The 21800-nt window shown below is 39.7% G+C and overlaps 1 protein-coding gene across 3 annotated transcripts in view; it reads right to left on the minus strand.

The window, feature by feature from the left end:
- Positions 1–21800, minus strand: part of LANCL1 (LanC like 1) — a 49433-nt gene that overhangs the window by 24350 nt on the left and 3283 nt on the right. For all 3 annotated transcript variants that reach the window (XM_027566552.1, XM_027566533.1, XM_027566544.1), the window contains 2 exons: positions 21102–21219; positions 3104–3311 (listed from right to left, as the gene is read on the minus strand). In XM_027566552.1, coding sequence (XP_027422353.1) covers positions 3104–3311; positions 21102–21219 — 326 coding nt within the window. The remainder of the gene's footprint in view (positions 1–3103; positions 3312–21101; positions 21220–21800) is intronic.

The following is a 21800-nucleotide window of genomic DNA, read 5'->3' on the forward strand; positions in this document are numbered from 1 at the left end:
GTACAGATTTCTCAGGAGGCAGGTCGGGTGCTCTGGTATTTCCATCTGTTTAAGAATTTTCCACAGTTTGTTGTGATCCACACAGTCAAAGGCTTTGGCATAGTCAATAAAGCAGAAGTAGATGTTCTTCCGCAACTCTCTTGCTTTTTCGATGATCCAACAGACATTGGCAAATTTGATCTCTCGTTCCTCTGCCTTTTCTAAATCCAGCTTGAACATCTGGAAGTTCATGGTTCACATAGTGTTGAAGCCTGGGTTGGAGAATTTTGAGCATTACTTTGCTAGCATGTGAGATGAGTGCAATCGTGTGGTAGTTTGAGCATTATTTGGCATTGCTTTTTTTTGGGATTGGAATGAAAACTGACCTTTTCCAGTCCTATAGCCACTGCTGAGTTTTCAAGGCTACTACAATTTATTTTTATGAAACTTAAGAATGATTTATTGAATGAGACTTTCTTGCAAACCTCTAAAGCAGAGGGATCCTCAGCAAATAAAACCAGAAATACTAATGCTATTCTAACAATAATTTATAGGAATGAAGAGTGGGAATCAAAACCCATGGTCAATTTGGAGATGATCACTCATTAAAATCTTGGATCCACTTGAAAAATGGGCTAAACCTTTACCAAAGAAGATATACAAATGGTGCACTGGGATGACCCTGAGGGATGAGATGGGGAGGGATGTGGGAAGGGGCTTCAGGATGGGGGACACATATATACCCATGGCTGATTCATGTCAGTGTTTGGCAAAAACCACTTCAATACTGTAAAGTAATTAGCCTCCAATTTAAAATTATTAAAAAAAATGGCATGTAAGTATATGAAAAGATGCCCCTCAACATATGTCATCACAGAAATGCAAATTAAGACAATGAGATACCAATACACATCTATTTAAATGGCCAAAATTTGGAACACTGACAACACCAAATGCTGACAAAGATGGTGGGAATGCAAAATGGTACAGCCCTCTGGAAGACAGTTTTTTCCAAAACGAAACATAGTCTTATCATCAGTTCAGTTCAGTCACTCCGACTCTTTGCGACCCCATGAATTGCAGCACGCCAGGCCTCCCTGTCCATCACCAACTCCCAGAGTTCACCCAGACTCATGTCCATCGAGTCAGTGATGCCATCCAGCCATCTCATCCTATGTCGTCCCCTTCTCCTCCTGCCCCCAATCCCTCCCAGCATCAGAGTCTTTTCCAATGAGTCAACTCTTCGCATGAGGTGGCCAAAGTACTGGAGTTTCAGCATTAGCATCATGCCTTCCAAAGAAATCCCAGGGTTGATCTCCTTCAGAATGGGCTGGTTGGATCTCCTTGCAGTCCAAGGGACTCTCAAGAGTCTTCTCCAACACCACAGTTCAAAACCATCAATTCTTCGGTGCTCAGCCTTCTTCACAGTCCAACTCTCACATCCATACATGACCACTGGAAGAACCATAGCCTTGACTAGATGGACCTTTGCTGCACAATCCAGCAATTATGATCCTTGGTATTTCACCGCAAAGAGCTGGAAATATACGTCCACACAAAAACTTGAATATGGATGTTTTTCACAGCTTTGTTTATAGCTGGTAAAACTTGAAAGAAACCAAAGTGTTCTTCAATAGGTGAATGAATACATAAACTATGGTACCTTTAGACAGTGGAATATTATTCAGTGCTACAAATAAGAGCTATCAAGCCATGAACAGACATGGAGAAGTCTAAATGCATACTAATGAAAGGAGCCAATCTGAAAACGCTATATACTATACGATTCCAACTCTAACACTCTGGAAAAGGCAAAACCATGGAGATGGTAAAAAGAACAATAGGAAGAAGGGAGGAGAGGTTAATAGGCACAGCACAGAGGATTTCAAGGGCAGTGAAACTACTCTGTATGATACTGTACGATGTATACATGTCATTATACACTTACCCAATCCCATAAAACGTACAAAGCCAAGAGTAAACTACACTTTGGGTGATATGGTGTGTCAACACAGGTTCATCACCTGTGGCTAGTGTGCTCTGCGGAGGATGTCAATAATGGTGGGGGGTGCGGTGGTGCTATGCATGTACAGAGCAGAGGATGTATGGGAAGTTTCTGTACCTTCCTCTCAGTTTTGCTGTGAACAGAAAACTGCTCTGAAAAGTCAGGTCTGTTAAACAACAAAACAAAACAAAAACCTTTGCTGGAATTGCAACTCTCTCTGTGTTAGAATATTTAGGGGGAGCCTTGGGCTTCCCTGGTAGCTCAGCTGGTAAAGAATCCGCCTGCAACGCAGGAGATCCTGGTTCGATTCCTGGGTTGGGAAGACCCCTGGAGAAGGGATAGGCTACCCACGCCAGTATTCTTGGGCTTCCCTGGTGGCTCAGCTGGTAAAGAATCCGCCTGCAATGTGAGAGACCTGGGTTCGATCCCTGGGTTGGGAAGATCCCCTGGAGAAGGGAGAGGCTACCCACTCCAGTACTCTGGCCTGGAGAATTCCATGGACTACAGTCCATGGGGTCTCAAAGAGTCACACATGACTGAGCGACTTTCACTTTAACGGTATGGCATGCAGAGTTGCACGGCAGACAGACTTCTTAGTAGAATTCTGAAAGTGTTCAATAAACTTTACTAAAGCAAAAACTGTAGTTTGTTGGTATAAAAGTTTCATAATTTTTCATTATTCACAAGCTTCTCCGGGCTGCCCTGATTTATACTAAAATGAAACTGGATTTGCAAGTTGTTATTTCTGTAAGAAGAGCCATTTTGGCTGTGATCCGTTGGGAGGCCTCTCCCAGCCCACTACAGCACATGCACCACATTTCTTCCAATTACTGATCCTGGATAGGACCCTGGACTAGTAATCACATGACTAGGCTTTTGATCTCATTTATGTTAAGGAACTGATGTTTGATCTGGAACATGTCGGTGTCGTTACATTTGGCTTATTACAAAGATTGTTTCTTAACTACAATTCAGGAATAATGTGGGAATTGATCAAATGACAGCAGTTAAGATTTACTGCTGAGAGAAAAGTACATTCAATAAAATGTTTTTCTGCTCACACACACAGAGTTACGGCAAAATGTCTAGACAGTAGTTCTCAAAAAGAAACCTGATTACCGGGTGATGCACTCTTCCGCCTGCTTCTCATTGTTCATCTTGTGATGCACCACAGCAGCCACTGCCAGGGGGCCCCCGTCCCCGCAGAGGAAGGTTATGGAATGCTTGCTCAAAGAGTTCAGACTTTGCTTTACGTAGCCATGTGCCATCTGTAGGTAGTTAGGGTCCCCGAACACGTCGTAGAGGTGTAAGTAAAGCACAGCAATACCTGAAAAGCAAAAAGAAGATCATGTACAGATAAGGAAAGAGCAGCTGACTGTATTATTCTGGGGTACCGTCTACTCAGCAGTGTTGATTTTTGATAAGCTAACAGCAAATATATATTATCTGGAAATTCAGATGACCTTAGTTCTAGACTCAACTTTATTACTCAGCAGCTCTAAGAACAGTAGGAAAATACTCACTTTTTCTCAGTTTCCTCATCAATTCAAAATTAAAATAGGAACTCTAAACCCAAGTTTACTATGAATCCTGGTTACACTCCAGCTATTGTGTTCGTTTTCTGAGAGTCCTCCTATTCTATTTATTTATTTTTGGCCGTCGTGGGTCTTCACTGCCGCAGGGGCTTTTCTGTAGTCGCGTTGAGCGGGGGCTGCTCTCTGGTTGCAGTGCTCTGGCTTCTCACGGTGGTGGCTCTTGTGCTGTGGAGCATGGACTTCAGGGCACTTGAGTTCCAGTAGTTGCGGCACATGGGCTCAGTAGCTGTGGCTCCGGGGCTATGGAGCGCAGGCTCAAGAGTTGTGGTGCATGGGCTTAGTTGCCCCATGGCACGTGGGATCTTCCCAGATCAGGGTTGAAACCTGCGTCTCCTGCAATGGCAGGTGGATTCTTTAACACTGAGTCACCAGGGAAGCCCCTGATGTATTGTTTTTGATAGCAAAATTATACGTCACCAATTTTTGGTATAATAAATCATCACCTATCTATTTTACAAATAATAATTTCCTTAATAATAAACAAGAAACGTTTGTTCTTATGAGCTGAAAAAATTCAAAGACTGGGGAATGAAAAACTCAATTTTTCTTTGTATAGAAGATCATTTTTTGCATGAGAAGGTAGGTAGAGTAATAACCAAATCCTCCAACCCAGTACCGTTCCAGGCAGGGATTATATGAAAACTATTAAGTTATTTGAGATCTAAGAAAATAAATTCAGTTTCTCAATTTTTTTTTTAACCCTGTTGAAGACCCAGACACTTTAGGAACTATACTAGAAAAGCTGCCAATAACTTTTGCTTTGGGCTTTGATTTGCTTCTTATCCTGCTCTTGAAGGCTGTTATATGTAACTGAGGCCTTGAGTGCATGTCCTCATTCCAAATGCCTGTCACAGTAGATAGAGCCTTTTCTCGGAAGCCGACTGGTTTCAGGGCAGACTCAGAGAGGTGGGGTAGAGAGCCTGCCTGCCTGCAGCATTTCCAGAAACTCATTTCTTCCCTTAAAGTACATTTTCCATCTCATTTACCATTTTTAGACGATACAGAGCCTCTGTTTAAATCTAAATTAATAGAGCCAATCTCTTCATGGATTTTGGGGCTGTAAAAATGCCGTCTGCAAAATTACTTTTCACTGTACTGAGGATAATTTTAAATTTAGATAGTTTTCTCATTTTGCATGGGTAACCTCCAAAGCTTTGTGCTACAGACAATTCAATTTCGCATGTATATTAAGGCCAAATTTTCATTTCCTGCCAAAGTTAATAACCTTGTCTGCTCTTTCAAAGTGGCCTGGTGTTAGTAATTCCACAAGCTGCTGATCAGACATACCAATACTTAAGGTTTGTAGACGTAAGTGTACAAAACCATGCATGTGGGTTAGAAAACAAAAATTCTCCTTTTCACAAATGATCAACGTCAAGAGCTTCTTCTAGAATTAGGTTCTTAATAGGCTTCATCTCCATCCATACCAGGCGTCTGCAGACAATCTGTTTAAACTGTTACTCTTTGATTTTGCCCTCCTGTTCCCATCACTGCCTGAACTCCCTTAATTAAGTTATGCAGGCACCAAAGCCAGATAATGACATGACTGAGATCTGAGAAAATAAAAAGTGATTAAATACAAGCCCAATGATTGTTTTCCTTTTCAGACCTTTGTCTCTCATCAACAATTCCTTTTGGACTGAACATTTAACAAACAAAACTCATTAAAGGTATGTTCAATTTTAAAATCTAATGCATTTCTCGTGAAAAAACGTAATCATTTACAAGTCTCATGATACTTCACTTAGATGGAAATTTTTTTTATTTCTTTTTGATCAGCAGAAAATTACCTTTCCACAGCTTCAGCTTCTGTTTCTGTGTTTTCATTCTGGGTCTCTGTGTCCACATATTTTGATTAACCAATCTTCTGCAGGTTTATCGTTTACACTAACTACCTTCTTCCCTGCTATGAGACACTCAAGGTGAAAAGGGTTTCGAGTAAGGAGTGCTACTGCCAATTAGAAAAATCTACCTGGCCAAGCTTATTATAAATCAGTCTGTGTGTGTGTGGTAGTCATCAGTCGTGTCAGACTCTTTGAGACCCCGTGGACTGTAGCTCACCAGGCTCCTCTGTCCATGGGGACTCTCCAGGAAAGAATACTGGAGTGGACTGCTATTTCCTTCTTCAGGGGATCTTCCCTGACCCAGGGATTGAACCCAGGTCTCCTACATTGCAGGCAGATTTCTTTACCATCTGCGTTACCAGGGAAGCATAAATCAGTCTAGGTCAGGAAAATAAGGCAAGATGCATTAAATCAAAGACATTTAATGTCCCATCAATATTTTACACCCCAGGGAGCCTAATAATAGAAAAAATGAGGGAACTGTCTGTGACCAAACATCTTGAACTTGATTATAATCTTGTAAACCTTTGACAACAGTCATGTATACATCATCATCTTTGCATAATACTGAAAGCTGACTGATAACTGACAAGGTGGGAAATAAAAGATATAACCTCAATGCTCTCAGAGTAAACTCGAGTACTTACATTTCCTCACAACCCTGGCCTCAATCCAGGCTTCTAAACTCTCTTTTCAAATGGAATTCTTAAATCAAAATGTGTTCTTCATGGAAAAAGTAAAACAGTACTGCAACGCTTAATATACATTTGCAGTCTCTTGCCCTACTTCTATTCCTGCCTCCCAGAAGCAACCACTTTCAATAATTTTAGTTATTTCCTGTAGTATCTGCCTCCAAATTTCCGATAATATGCTATGTGCTTTCTCTTGATTTTTCTTCATCAAATACTTCTGATTCACATTTCACTCCAGAAAATAAGGATTTAACTCTTGCAATAGAGACAGCTAAGTGGAACCCCGAAATTTATCTCCCTTTTCTGTAAACAATAATGCCTTGGATTTTAGCTAGGCACACGGTTACCAGGAACAATCTGGGTAAGAACGTGTGCATGGGTAAGTTCTGACCAATGAGACAGAGTGCAAATAATAGGGGTAACTTCAGAAAATGTTCTTGAAGGGAGCAGACCGGCTGTTTCTTTTTTCCTGGTTGGAATGTAGAGGTGATGGTGTACCTAGAGTAGCCATTTCAGACCATGAAGTGGTAGTTCTGTGATGAGGATGGTAAAACATCAAGATCAAAGAAGTTTAGAACCCAGAGGGCTGTGAAGGTGCCACACCATGACTATCTTACACAAGACAGAAATTCTGTTGTGTTAAAGCCACTGTTATTTTAGGTGTATTCCCTTTACGCGAGCAAGCCTAATCCTAAAGAACATAGCTCTCTTCAAAGCTCAGGAAGTAGGCAGAAGGTAGACCACACAGGGTCTTGTAAACCAGTTAAGGATTTGGGGTTTTATTTGAAAAGCAACATTTAAGAGCACAACTAAATTTGCGTTTTTTATATTTCACTGCAGAGGGAGGTGGGAAGGATGTTCAAGTGGGAGGGACATGGGTAAACCTATGGCTGATGCATGTTGATGTTTGGTAGAAACCAATGTAATACTATAAAGCAATTATCCTTCAGTTAAAAATAAACAAATATTTTATACAAAAAAAAATTCACTGCAATTGCACTGTAAGATTTGGAAAAGAATATATGGAACAGTGGATGCAGGAGGAGCAGTTAGGAGGATCGCTGAGGAGTACAAGTGAGAGGCAGAGTGGCTGTAGTGGAGATGAAGTAAGACTGAATGGGAAAGATACCTGTCCGGAAGGTACAAGTCAACAGAACCTGTTGGGGAATGACTGAGAGGGAAATATCAAGATGACTCCCAGATGCCTAACTTCAGTGGCTGGATGGGCGATGGTGCAAGGGGAGGGCCACTTAGGAGGGAAGACTACAGCTATATCCATTCATAAACTCACCCCCAAATATAATTCCAATTCCTATCGGACATTTAATGTAATGAGAAAAAATGTTTTTTAGTGGTTTCTAGAATAACACCCATCAGAACTGGTCATGAGGCTCAATGCAGGATGATACATGGAGTTTAAACTTTTTAATGTTTTCATCAATCACAGAATATGTTACATAATCAAGACTATCCTTGGGTTCAAATTTAAGCAGCAGATAAAATGTCCTTCTCTACTGTTTGGTAAGCAAATGGTAGAATAATTAAGATTTCCTTCCTTTTTCTACCCTTTCACCGAAAAGGTAGAATTTTCTAGAAGAAAATTCTGGACCAGAAAAGACTGAAATGAGATTTAAAATCTGTTTGCAGTTAATTGTAAAAATATGCTCCAGATTGCTTTAGACTTTAGAATTATGTTTTTAAGAAAAAGGAAAGACTGCCCCACCTTTTATGAATCTGGATGAAGTTTTCATTGATATAAAATTTAAGTTAAAATATTCTTCTATTATTTTAGTTGGTCCACTCCATGATAACCACTGTCACTAAACTATGAAAACTAATGCTTTTTGGTCTTAATTTGACTATCTGGTTAGGAAACATACTGACCTATTTTAAAAGAGAAAATAATCCACATGAAACTATACACTGAGATTATTAGTAAAGCAAAATCGAATCCATTATTTTCCCATTAATCTTCAAGTCATTAAAGGTGACTTTATAAGAAGTATTGGGGATAATATTCTAATTCTGTTAAGTAATGAGTACTTTTCTTCAGGAACAAGAGACCATTCCTACTCTGGATGGTGTCTTTATTTCCCAAAGAGTACAGGAAAGTTGTTATTGGGCTGCCAACTCTAGTTTACATGTAAAATCAGACACATTTAAGTAATATCAGTAAAAATGAATCAATAAAGTGTCCTTTAGAAGCAAGCATGGTAAGTCAGTAATTGTTTTAGAAATCGCATGTTAATTCTGTAGTTATCCATAGCCTCGGATGCTGACTTGGTGGAGAAGGAACAGACAGGTGGACACAGTACCCTCTTCTACCACAGAGATAAAAAATCATCATCAGGAAGTAGGTATGGGAAGAGTGTGGACTGAAAGGGAAGCTTCATTTGTGGGAAGCCTGAAACAGAGCAAATGCAGAGAGTGCTCCCAGCACGTGGAATCATCTAAGCAAATCCATGTGGACAAGAAGACTAGGGGATGACCTGGCTAGTAAGACTGGACTCCTTGGGGGTTCAAATTGTTAAAAACTAGACACAGAAATTTAGATTTAATGCTAATCTAACAGAGTCAGACACGACTGAAGTGACTTAGCAGCAATTGTCAATTTATGTGAAGAAGAAGTATTCAAAAACAGTATTTTTCAAAGATAAATTTAGCTATATGTGTTAGTCTAGGTCCTGCAAGATGGGACTGAACATGTAGGACTTCACTAGGGACATACATAACATGAAGGGGACTGCAGGGCATCATGCCAGCAACTGCATGCTGCTTCCACGTGTGGCCCCTGGACCACAAGAGGTGGCCTCACCTAACCAGAAAGAAGTTGAGAGGTCTAACCCTCCTGGAAACCAAGAAGGAGAGGGACAACCACATATGAATGAGCACTGGAAGTGTCTGACACAGGGCGTGGCAGGAAAGTGGCAGAAAGAGGAAGCCGAATCTTGGACAGGTCAGTTCTGAGATGCTCATTAGACATCTCAGTGGAGATATCAAGTAGGCAGCAGGATGCATGGGTCTGAGTTTAGGGAAGAGAGGTTGGACAAATGTCCTCCAGAAAATAAAAAAAAGAACCTACATATCTCCTGTGATCTCAGAGGCCAGTAGAAACCCAGATACCTATTACTTTGATCTAATAACTTGTGGAATCTGTCTGGTTGCTCAAAACTACAGTGTTCACTATGACAGACTGCAACCATAAGTATCTACAGAAACCTAAGGTAGTTAAAATTAACAAATTTAAAATTCAGTTTCCCAGTCACACTGGCCACATTTCCAACACTTGGAAATGTAATTAACATATGGCTAGTGTAATTAACACATGGCTAGTGGCTGCTGAATGGACAGCAAAGAAAGAGATTCATCACTGCAGAAAGGTTCAAGGACATTACTGCATTAGGGACAGATGTCCTTCTTTATATAAAAAGTTCAGATATCTGGCACTGCTCACAGATCATCCCAGGAATCTCTTGGCTTTAAACTGTTGAAAACTAATTTACTTGAAAGACAAAAAACAAATAAAACTTTGTTGTAACAGAATCCATCCTGGCTTTCAGTATAGATGCTCTGAACCAGATTTTTTTCTATTCTGTTTCCTTCTGTAGCTACAACTCTGGCAAGGGAGGGTGAATTGTTTAGGGACACTTCTAAATCTGCAATTTCCTTACTCAGCTACTTATCCCCAGCAGCACTATAAATATAGCCAGCTGTTGAGAGGTAATTAATAGGAAGCCTTTGAATTTCTGAGGGATCATTAGTCCTATTCATCTTGACCAATCAAGACCTTGATGCATCTCAAATGTCTATGGAGATGATAAAAATCTCCACAGATGTATGAAGCTCTCAAAGCACTTCTCTGTAATTCTGCATTTGAGATTATTCCCTAACATTATTTATTTATTTTACAACCAGCCTACACTGATATAAAAACCTCTGCCATGGTACTTCAGTTCTGCAAGTTATTTCCTCATAGGTTAGGTGCTTTTGAAGACTCTTCTTCATGTATGCTCTGGTGGGAAAAATCACGTTCAGATTATGGATACTGCTGCAACCACTGGAGATGTTCTGTCAACGGCCAAGAACGGGTCTTAATAGTTTCGAGTGATACAGAGACAAGGACTTCCTAAAGGAGGGGGGATGGGTTGCTTTACCCTAAGTTTCAAACAAACTGTTCCCTAGGTGAAATTTTTAAAGCTCATCAATTTTTTTTCATTCAGATTAATAGAAATATGAGAAATGCAAGTTTTCTCTAAATAACCCCATATAGTATGTTCACCTGCTTTCTAAGCAGGCTGGTATTTTCTAATGCAGTATTTTTAATAATTATCTTAACCTTGTGTGTGTTTTGCGTGTGTGTGTTTCCATTTCCTCAACAAAATGACAATGTCTTTAGTTCAGGGTTCCCAGTCCCTGAAGTTATTCTCCACAAAGCCTGGATGTGAACACTGCACTGACTAGTACATCCAGCCTGTCTTCAGATTAAAGCTGGGCATAGTGCTGGCTTTCCAAATACTCCAGTACTTTTAATACAGGTAATCTGAGGAGGAAACTAGCTGTGACTTTAAATCCTTAATTTAAAAATATTGACCCAAATGAAGAGGTGGAATTGTAAATTAAAAAAGGCAAATGAGCTGAAGAGGTGTCTTCTTTTCTCCATTATCTATTTCCAGAGCTAAACAGGAAAAGGGATTAAAATTTTTAAAAAGGGGGATATTATACTTTCCTCCTTCCTTCCCTTAGTGCCTTGCAGTGTACTGCTTCCTAACTGTCAAATTAGGAAGTGCTCCTATTCTGTTATTCAGACTACCATGAAAAGTGAAAGTGTTAGTCACTCAGTTGTATCCGACTCTTTGTGACCCCATGCACTGCAGCCTGCTAGGCTCCTCTATCCATGGGATTCTCCAGGCAAGAATACTGGGGTGGGTTGCCATTCCCTTCTCCAGGGGGTCTTCCTGACCCAGGGATAGAATGGGGTCTCCCACATTGCAGGAAGATTCTTTACCGTTTGAGCCACCCAGTAGGCCTTAGACTACCGTGTGTGTGTGTGTTAGTTGCTCAGTCGTGTCCGACTCCTTGCAACCCCATAGACGGCAGCCCACCAGGCCCCTCTGCCCATGGGATTCTCCAGGTAAGAACACTGGAGTGGGTTGCCGTTTCCTTCTCCAAAAGGAACTATAGAAAGAAAGAAAGTGAAGTCACTCAGTTGTGTCCGACTCTTTGCAACCCCATGGACTGTATGTAGCCTACCAGGCTCCTCCATCTATGGAATTTTCCAGGCAATAGGTAATAAATCCTTTAACACAATAGTTATTAAGAGTAACTTAATTCAGGTTCATGAATCACTGCTTGAGATCGAAGCCTATCTATGCTACTTCCTAGCTGTGTGATCTTACCCCACTTACTAAACCTCTCTGTGCCTGAGCATCTTTATGTATTAAATAACAGTAGCTACTCCATATATGTGTGTGTGCGTGCTAAGTTGATTCAGTCATGTCCGACTCTTTGTGACTCCATGGACTATAGCCTGCTAGGCTCCTCTGTCCATGGGATTCTCCATGCAAGAATACTAGAGTGGGTTGCTATGCCTCCTCCAGGGGATCTTCCAGACCCAGGGATTGAACCTGTGTCTCTTACATCTCCTGCACTGGCAGGCAGGTTCTTTAACACTAGCATTATCTGGGAAGCCCAGCTACTCCATAGTTACTGTAAATCATTCTGATAAGTACAATAGTCTCCAGCACCCAGTAACTACTCAATAAATGCCCAACCCCCCAATAGTCTGTGATTCTGAGTGCTGAATGAGTTGCTTTGTCTCATCACTGATGCCTGATCTAAAGGGACATAAATACAGACGGAACCATATTCTTCTTCCTCCTCCTATCTCCTGCCTCTCTCCTCTCTCACTGGCTCCTCTGAGGAGGGTTAGCAAAGTGTTCCCTGCACATGTTCTGAAAATCTTCCCCGCATCAGGCCATCTCTCTTCTCCTCAATCCTGTTTTCATGTTGTCATCCACTCTTTGGCTGTCCAGAGGCTCTTTAAGTCTAGGGAGTTCTCAGCTGGCATGGTGGTAAAGAATCCACCTGACAATGCAGGAGATGCAGGTGACTTGGGTTTTGATCCCTGGGTCAGGAAGATCCTCTGGAGCAGGAAATGGCAACACACTCCAGTATTCTTGCCTGGAGAACCCCTTGGTCAGAGGAGCTAGGTGGGCTATAGTCCACTGGGTCGCAAGACCTGGACACAACTGAGCACGCATGCACACGAGAGCAGGTAAGTGTAAACTGGGGGCGAGAAGGAGGAAGCCCGCCTCATGGCCAGGTCTAAGCGATATGCTCTGTATCCAACTCTTGACACGTATAGAGTGAGTATTATGTATGAGCCCTGTCTCATTGCTGAGTTCACTTCTCAACTGCATCAGAGGTTGAAGGGAATGGGATGTGATTAACTCTTCACATCCTTGAGACATGAAATGAGTTGGATTCTCACACTTTCCCCATTCTGCCTAGTTCTGTTATTGTTTTTAGTTTACACAGATGGTAGCTAGAGTAGTAAAAGAGGTTATTTCCCTTTCATTCATCCATTCATTCATTCAACAAATATTTATTAAGCACCAACTATGGACCTGGCATTGTGTTAACTGCTAAAGTTAATGGAATGAAATTGACAAGACATGCCACCTGGTATTGTGGGTAAAAATCAAATGCTTAGATGTATGTCTTCTTTCTTTACCTGCTGTCAGTTCTTCTGACCTACCTACAAACACTTACATCCTGCTCTGTGCTTCACCCAAGCACACTGGTGATATCTAAACCCTACAGCTGTTTCAAGCCTGTGTGTCAGCCATTTATTAATAAGATCACTGACAGCACAATGACATCAGCACCTTATAAATTGTAGGCAAAAAGAAAGCAGGCAACATTCATGGTGCATTCATCTATCTAGTGATCATTGTGAAGGGCCCTCACAGACCCAGTGGAGATCCACGCCACTGATTCCTTCCATTTGTCCTCACAGTGCTGGGTGGGAGGCACAGATGCCTCTCATGATGGCGAAGGACACTTGGTCAAGGCTCAAATTAGACACTGAAATGCTGGCTCTGATGAAGAGCTAGTTAGAAGAATATCAAATTGCAAAGAAAAGACACCTGGCCAGAGCAATTCCTTTCAAATATCTGGCATCAGCAGAAACTAAGACCCACATGCTAAAACTGTAGCTCAGAGGCTATACATTTGGCAGCTCAGAGGAACAGCATCTTGAAACACTTTAATAACTTGCATTTAGAGCGTGAGTTAATATTACTTTAGGGATTATGCTGCACATCCTCTTATTTAAAATGTTATCTAACACTTGAAAAGAGGAAATATATGCCAATCTTAGCCTCATTAACTTTGCGAGTTGGTACAGAAGATTGGGTCATGTCTTTTAGAACTAAAGCTGCTAGAGTCCTGTGTGTATTTTTTAAGTGTGAGTCGATCATTATTTTCCTTGGGAATTATCATAGTTGAGAGTGGGAAAAAATGAAACTAAATGAGGGCTAGCACTTCTCCTCATTCCCTCTTAAGACACTAGAGATCAGCCGTCCCCTGGGCTTACTTTTCTTACTTTGTTATCTGCAAGGGAAGCAATCTTTCCTACTAAACGCTAATTTCTAACGTGAGAGAACTTTATCTGCTCACTTAATCCTTTGTAATAACAGTACCTCAGCAGTGCTTCATGTTTTCCACTTTATAAAGCACTTTACAATCTTCTCCCTCCTAGAACAAATCTACTTGGAGCAAAACCCAGATGGCAGGGGGAGTCATGTCCTCTGGTGAGTCCCCATAGATTCCTGGACATCACCCATGTGCGTACTTGCTCAGTCCTGTATGACTCTTTGGGACCCTAGACTGTAGCCCACCAGGTTCCCCTGTCCATGGGATTTCCCAGGCAAGAATACTGGAGTGGGTTGCCATTTCCTTCTTCCTGACCCAGGGACTGAACCCGTGTCTCCTGCACCTCTTGCAGTGGCAGGCAGATTCTTCCCTACTGAGACACATGGGAAGCCCACTGTCAAGGAAGTCCCTATTCATTTTAAAAATGCGAGCAAGTTATTAGATGAATTTTTTTTAAGTTAACTCATTTACCCATAATTTACTTAAAAGTTATTGATACCTTGTCTTCTGTTAGTGCTTCAGGATAGTTCAAAAAACAAGCTACTGGACAGAAATAGATTAACCCTTGCTGGGTCTTTGATCTGGAGTTATCTCTGAAAAATAACCTTTGAAAACAATCACAATTTGTGATTAAGTATATTTACTAGTATAGGAATTTCCTGGCGGTCCAGTGGTTAGGATCCCATGATTCCACTGCAGGGGGCATGGGTTCAGTCCCTGGCAGGGGCATCACCTACCATCACTTAATAGCTGGACTTCAGATTTGATCTTAAGGGGTTTCCATGCCTGCTATTTTTCTACACTATCTGCTGTGTGCATGGGCACATTGAAAGGTTCTTGACAGGGCACCTAAAGATCTAAATGGCTTCCCTTGCCTCCCAAGCTGGGAGTGTATAGCAAAGAACTCTTAAAACTCTATTGGGTAAGGAATAAAGCTAAAAATGAACAACTCAGTGCTTACTGCTGGTGTTTGTCATACATCAATATCATGATGCAGTATACTTCAGTGTATTCGATTTTACAGAGGAGGATTTCAGTGAAAAGAACTGAGGCTGTTCATTTCAAATATCGCTTATTAACAGTTCCAAGAGCTACTGATTGCTTTCAGACTATGGGTAATGTTTTACACAAGAGGATCCTCAACAAGCCTTTTCAAATACAAGCAATTATAAGGAAAAGCTTCTGTTTTGGCCCAGTTAATTTTCTATCCTGAAGCCATGCTCTGAATATATTAATTTAGGATTAGAAAGGGGAAGAACGCTCTAAGGAACAAAGCCGAAGATTACACTTTTCTAGCTGCAAATGCCCATAAATCTTTCTAGGGTTTTTACTCTATGTCCAGTCTCAAATAACTTTTTCCTATAGACATTTTAATAGTAGTTATTCTTGCCTTTCTAACAAGCCATGATTCCCTCAATCTTTCCAAATTCCTGTCATGTTTTTGCAGGGCTTATTCTGATTTTTTCTAAAACACTTATAACTGACTAGTCATTAGACATTTCTAAAAAGTTGGTATGGTTCACATTACTTCATTTCCTAGCTTACGTGTTGGTCTTCTTCACTTTTTTACCTATCAAATGTATGGAGTAAACCCAAATGTAGGAGTGGAGAGTAAACTCCAACCTTCGCCCTGCCTCCCACCACCACACACACACACACACATACACACACACACACACTCTCAGGGACTAAAGAGCAGGGCTCTATCTTTGTCACTAACTAGCTGTGTAACCTTGAACAAGGTACTCAGCCTCCCTTTGATTCAGTTTTCTCATCTGCAAAATCAGGGTATGAATAGTATGCATGCCATGGAGTTGTTTTGAGATGTAGACGCGTTATTTAATGCAAAGCACTAGTGTGGAGACTGGCATATAACATCAGTGACTGGCATACGTGCACACACACACCAGCTCCTGTCATTCAAATGTAAATCCTATTAGCATTTTATTAACAAGAATCAAATTTTAATTTTTCCTCTTATCTTTCCACAGTCAAATAATCATGAAATTACATACTGATGATCCTCATTCCTTTAGAAGCCAAAATTCATTCAATCAATGTATTTTATTATTAAAGTATTGAATTGTTTTTTGAACATTAATGTATAGTAATAATGTGTTAACTCTCAATTACTGACTGAAAAAATTGATTATTCATAACACTTCATTCCTGAATAAACAAAAAAGAGACCAGAGGGATTTGTGGTAAAAATTGCTTCATTTGCCAATAAGAGATAGTTATGGGATTTTAAAATTATTCTTTCTTTTCTACTTAAGGATCAAAGCATATTATCTCTCTGCGGTGTATAAAAAAAGATAAACGCCAAAGAATACAGCTTGTAAAACTGCACTATGACAACCCACAGGGATAAATAAAAGCTTCAGAGATGATATCTGAATCCTATTAAAAGTTTATGTTAATCACTCGCATCACCATATTATATCCTCTGCTTTTATTTAAAAATAAAAGCCAAGGTCATTTTAGCTGTAAAAGAGTTTGTAAAGTGTATGTTAAGTACTTTCTAAAGCAATGACCTGCTTCTTTTGAGTGTCAATTTAAACTTGTATTTTCTCCCTTACCAGTAAAGCAGTATCGTGTTTTCTAAAGCACATACAACACACAGAGGTACTCGAGCAGAAAAGTAATCGATCACTATTAGTCTCAGTTTTTGTTGGAAAATTAAAAAATGATGCGAATCCCGTTTTTCAGTTTTAAGTTCATATGTAACATTAAAAACATATGGGTGCTTTTTCTCTTCAGTGAAACTCTTTCAAGATCAAGCTGAACAACTGAGACAAATCTAGGCACAGCATGAATCAAGTACCGTGAAGTTGGGCAGCCTAGCCCTGTGGTTTTCTTTGGAGTCAAGAACCAGAAACACAGATACATGACTACAGGGTGTACTGTGGATTGATAAATGTTACAAACAAATTAAGGACTTCATAACCCTGTGACAAGCCAGTGAGACTTTGAGAGGAAGTGGAAAGGAGAGGCAGAGAGCTATTTACTCAGGCTGAGAAACCACTAATGTTTCACAGTGTTTAGAGCCTGCTGGAGCCCCATTTCTAAGTTTAAGCTACACTTGGCTCTAGAAAAATAATTTATGATTTGGCATTTCTAGAATACTTCCTTTCTATTGCAGGCTTTATGAAAAGACTATTACTTACAGAAATTAAGGAACTTAATTTGTGAGTAAGTGAGTAAGAAATTTGTAAGAAATTTTCAATCAAAATCCAAATATTAATCTCCCTAGAAATACAGAGTAGGCAAAATATTGCTTAGTATATTTCAAACATTTATCAGTTCAGTTCAGAAGTTCAGTCTGAGAAACAGTCGGACTCTTCGTGACTCCATGGACTGCAGCATGCCAGGCTTCCCCGTCCATTGCCAACCCTCGGAGCTTACTCAAACTCATGTTAATGATAAATTTATCCTTATAAAAATTCTCCCAAATTAGACAGCCAGGTTAGAGAGCCTTTTGCAGATAGAAAAATTGTGGCTTACTGTCTACATGCCTTGTGCAAACATAGGAACAAAAAAGGATCCTTTTTCATGTTGTACAGAACTTATAGGAGAGAGTGCTAGGTCTTACCCCAAATCCACGCTCCTCTTTCTTTCAGTAACAGACCCCAGCTTAAACTACATTCACCATCCTTCCTTGTTAAGGGTATGACCATGTGACTAAGTTCTACCCAATGGAAAGAACGTAGAATTGAAATGCTGAGTAGGACTTCCTGGAAGTCTTTATTTTAAAGGAAAGAAATGCATTTTTTCTTTGCCTTTTTCCTCCCTGCAGCCTTGAAAAGCTGATATAATGGCTGGATATTCAGTTGCTATTTGGTCAAAGGAGAGAAGCTAGTGCTGAGGGATGTTGTAGCTATTGCTGAGTCGCTAAGTGGTGTCTGACTCTCTGAAATCCAAAAAAGGGCCATGCCAGAGGATTGGCTGAGGGATGATGGAGAGAAAGAAATGAGCCTGGGTTCCTTCTGACATCCTGAGGCCAGCACCATAGCTCTGGACCACCTCCCTCTGGCTTTCTTTTACATCTTTTTTGTTTTGTTCAGTTGCTAAGTCATGTCTGACTCTTTGCTACCCCATAGACTGTAGCATGCCAGGCTTCCCTGTCCTTCACTATTTTCCTGAGTTTGCTCAAACTCATGTCCATTGAGTTGGTGATGCTATCTAACCATCTCAACCTTTACTTCCCTCTTCTCCTCTTGCCCTCCATCTTTCCCAGAATCAGGGTCTTTTCCAATGAGTTGGCTCTTCGCATCAGGTGGCCAAAGTATTAGAGCTTCAGCATCAGTCCTTTCAATGAATATTCAGGGTTGATTTCCTTTAGGATTGATTGGTTTGATCTACTTGCTGTCCAAGGGACTCTCAAGAGTCTTCTCCAGCACTACAGCTCAAAAGCATCAATTCTTTGGCACTCAGCTTTCTTTATGATGCAACTCTCACATCTGCACTTGACTACTGGAAAAGCCATAGCTTTGACTACACAGACCTTTCTCAGCAAAGCGATGACTCTTCTTTTACATCAGAGGAAAAAAAATGTTATGATGCTTGAGCCACTGTAATTTTGATTATTTTGGGTATATGAAACTGAACCCAATCCTATTCCAAAAACAATCCTATCCAAATCAGCACAGAAAGCAGACCGTATTTCTACTGGGGAATGAAACTTAACAAAATAAGATAGAAATTTAAGGTTCTAATTGTAACAATCATAGTTTCTCAAATAAACTACATATTATATGAAAAGAGTTTCACTGTATGTGATAATAAATATTTAATAGATGTGAATGCTGAAGAAGGAAATAAAGTTTTAAAAAATTTCTATAATTAGTGTTTCCCAAAGGAATGTTATTTTGGAAAAATTAACAAGAGCAAATAATAATGTTTATAGAAATATGACCCTAAATTTGGTGAACAAGGTTAAAAATACATAATCCTCTTTTCCTCAAAAGAGTTACTTTTTGAAAGATAATGAGGCACAAAAGTAGCATACAAAGCCACCCATTATTATGTAAACACTGCTTTGAGACAGAACACAAAGTGTTTTTATTGTGTTAAGATGGTCATGAATGTATTTTTGCTAATAAAATTGCAACTATGAATAGATGATACTTGATAAGATATAATATGATATGATATTCTGTGGTTGAATCAGCTTTAGTTTCTCTCCCAACAAATTTTATGTTATTCAGATGGAACATTTGCATAGGAAAACATTTTACTTAGGAAAACACTGGAGGAGACAATGCATTCTATGTGGGAACAATGGCTTTAAAACAGTGCTTTATCAGGAGGCATTAGGAACCTTGCCTTGAAAGCCATTATCAAATTTATCTAGAAAACCCTATGCTGTATCATCAAATAACCAGCGACTGAAGCAATCCTTACCTGCTTACTATGCCGATTTACCCCTGCTTTCAGGAGACAGCAATGAATATCAGATACTGAAGGATAAGAGAGTTGAAAGACACAGGCAATTCAAAGAAAATGATGCCAAAAACTCCATATTGCCAGAAAAATTTTAAACAAACCTGCATTCTACTTTGGAGTAACTTTTTCTTTTTTCTATTTTCAAGGAAATTTTAATTTCCTTTGATTCTCAACCAGCTCTGCCAATAGTGAAGATTTTCCTTATGTTGTCAAACGATCAATTCAAACTTGAAATCAATCACCACTTCTTTTGCTCCTAAAGCAAGGTACCTTATGATATATAATAATATAAGCTCACCTGAAGGAGGTGAGTTACAGATTTATGTCATTCTTTTAACGATCAGTTATGGAATGAAATCCAACCATCTGTCTCAGTTGTCCTGTTCTGTTCAAATCTTCATAATTTTAAATAAAGAAGAGTAATACTAATCAATAAGATTCATTTACCAATGACTATACTCCTGGAACACAGTATAGCTACTCGATAAATGGCAGCTGTTGCTATAATGTCTCTCTTGAAACAAAATACTTTCATTTTATTCTCATCTTAACATTTGTGTTAAGCTTCTAAATCCACAAAAATTATAACACTATACTATAAAAGGGAGGGTCCAAAATGTAGCTCAGATAGTAAAGAATTTGCCTGCAATGCAGGAGACCCAGGTTCGACCTCTGGTTTGGGAAGATCCTCTGGAGAAGGGAATGGCAATCCCTCCAGTATTCTTGCCTGGAAAATCCTATGGACAGAGGAGCCTGGCAGGCCATAGTCTATGGGGTCTCAAAGAGTCAGACATAACTGAGCAACTAATAATAACACTATCTAGACCACTCCTTTTATTTTATAAAATACTGACTTTAAATGTCCCCGAGATATTAAAATTTTACTGATTTTCTCTGCCTTCCCATACTCAGGAGAAGGAACAGAATCACTTGCCATAACAGAGGATTACTAAGAGACTGCTATTATTAACAGTAAATTCCTCTCCTAGAAAAGCTCTCAAAGTATGCTCTGAGAAAGACCATCACCATCTGCATCAGGACCATGGAGGCTTGTAAACTGCAGATTCCTGGGTCCTGCTCAAGACTACTGAAGCAGAATCTTGCCGTGAGGCCTAAGAACCTGCATTTTTATGATAAGCACCATTGCCTTAAAATCAAATCCAAACTCCTTAAGCTAAAAACCTATTCCTCCTTATCTGCTTTTCAGAATAACTGGGAAACACTAAGTCTCCAAGCTGTGTTTCCTTTAAGATTAGAAAGCTGTCTTCCTGCTCTCGGCATTTGTAAGCTAGCTGCAGTTCAACTTTCCTTCTTTGGTTTCCCTCTTTCTCACTTTTTTGACATCTATGTACAGTTTCCTCCCAAACTTTCTCAACCTCTCAATGACCAGCAAAACAGTGAATGTACATCAATGAGCAATGACTATATTGGAGGATTAGTTCATGGAATCTATACTCTATCCTGAGTTCCTGTATGGACACCTATTCCATGGTAACTTAAAAAAAAAAATGACAATTTTGGACATGTTTTAGTTTCCATGGGTAAATTCTCCTGTTTCATGCACTGCATTTTGGGAATCTTCCCAACTCTTCTAAGTGAAATTCTGTTTCTGAATTAACTATGTAACACTGAACATCAATTTTTCACCCAAGTACGAAAGCCATCCAAATTTGTGTCAGGCATGAATTCTACAAATATGCTTACTCTGCTCTAAATTCTGGACACCGTTAAAGATCCAGAAGATACCAGGTTAGGCTGAGAGCATAGCATTCTCGCCAGAAGCAATTACGCCTATGCAGATGCAGGAAGCACTTAAGGGTGTACCATTCAGCCAGGCAGCTCTCCTCTCCTATGCTTGTGCCAGCGCCCAGTCAGCACTTCATACCTGCCCAGCCAGTGTAAACAGTGCTATCCCGAGGGTCTGCTGACTTCAGGCCTCTCTCCATTTGCTGAAGAAGCTCTCGAATCTTATTGTTCAAGCGTTGTGAAAACTCAGGAGTCAGCTGTAGATAGTAAAGGGAAAACAAGTATCAAACAATATATGCCACTTGGTGTCCTAGACTATAGGCTGTTAGAAATAGGAGGGTGCTTCATTTCCTTTCAAGCTGCAGTTTTTTTGCCTGAGAGAATGGGACAATTACTTTATTTTTAAACAACAAGGATGAATTAACAAAATGTAAAAGTACTACTGTATTTTCTTACTCAAGTGAGGAAATATTTTTGATGTAACTTAAATGTTTTACATAAAAATTTTAATCAAATATTAGACTGCCAGTGATAAACAGGATCACAGTAATTTCCATTTACTAGGAATCATCTATTATCTAAATCAATATTTCTTTTTATAATAAAAACGATTTTATTTAACTAAGCATAAAACAGAAGATATTTGCTGTTTTCAAGCAACTGGATTTTCAGTATTCAGATGCAATGTTAATTCCCTAAAGAAATACTAATTGCTTCTGTTGTTTAAAAAATGATGATAATTATTTATAAAAAAATCCATTTAGAAAAAAATGTATAAACATTTAAAAAAAAACTGTAGAAGTAGCATAAAAAAAGCTAAATAAATTCACAGATATTA

This window comes from Bos indicus x Bos taurus, chromosome 2 (genome assembly GCF_003369695.1).
Source record: "Bos indicus x Bos taurus breed Angus x Brahman F1 hybrid chromosome 2, Bos_hybrid_MaternalHap_v2.0, whole genome shotgun sequence".
Taxonomy (NCBI): Eukaryota; Metazoa; Chordata; class Mammalia; order Artiodactyla; family Bovidae; genus Bos; species Bos indicus x Bos taurus.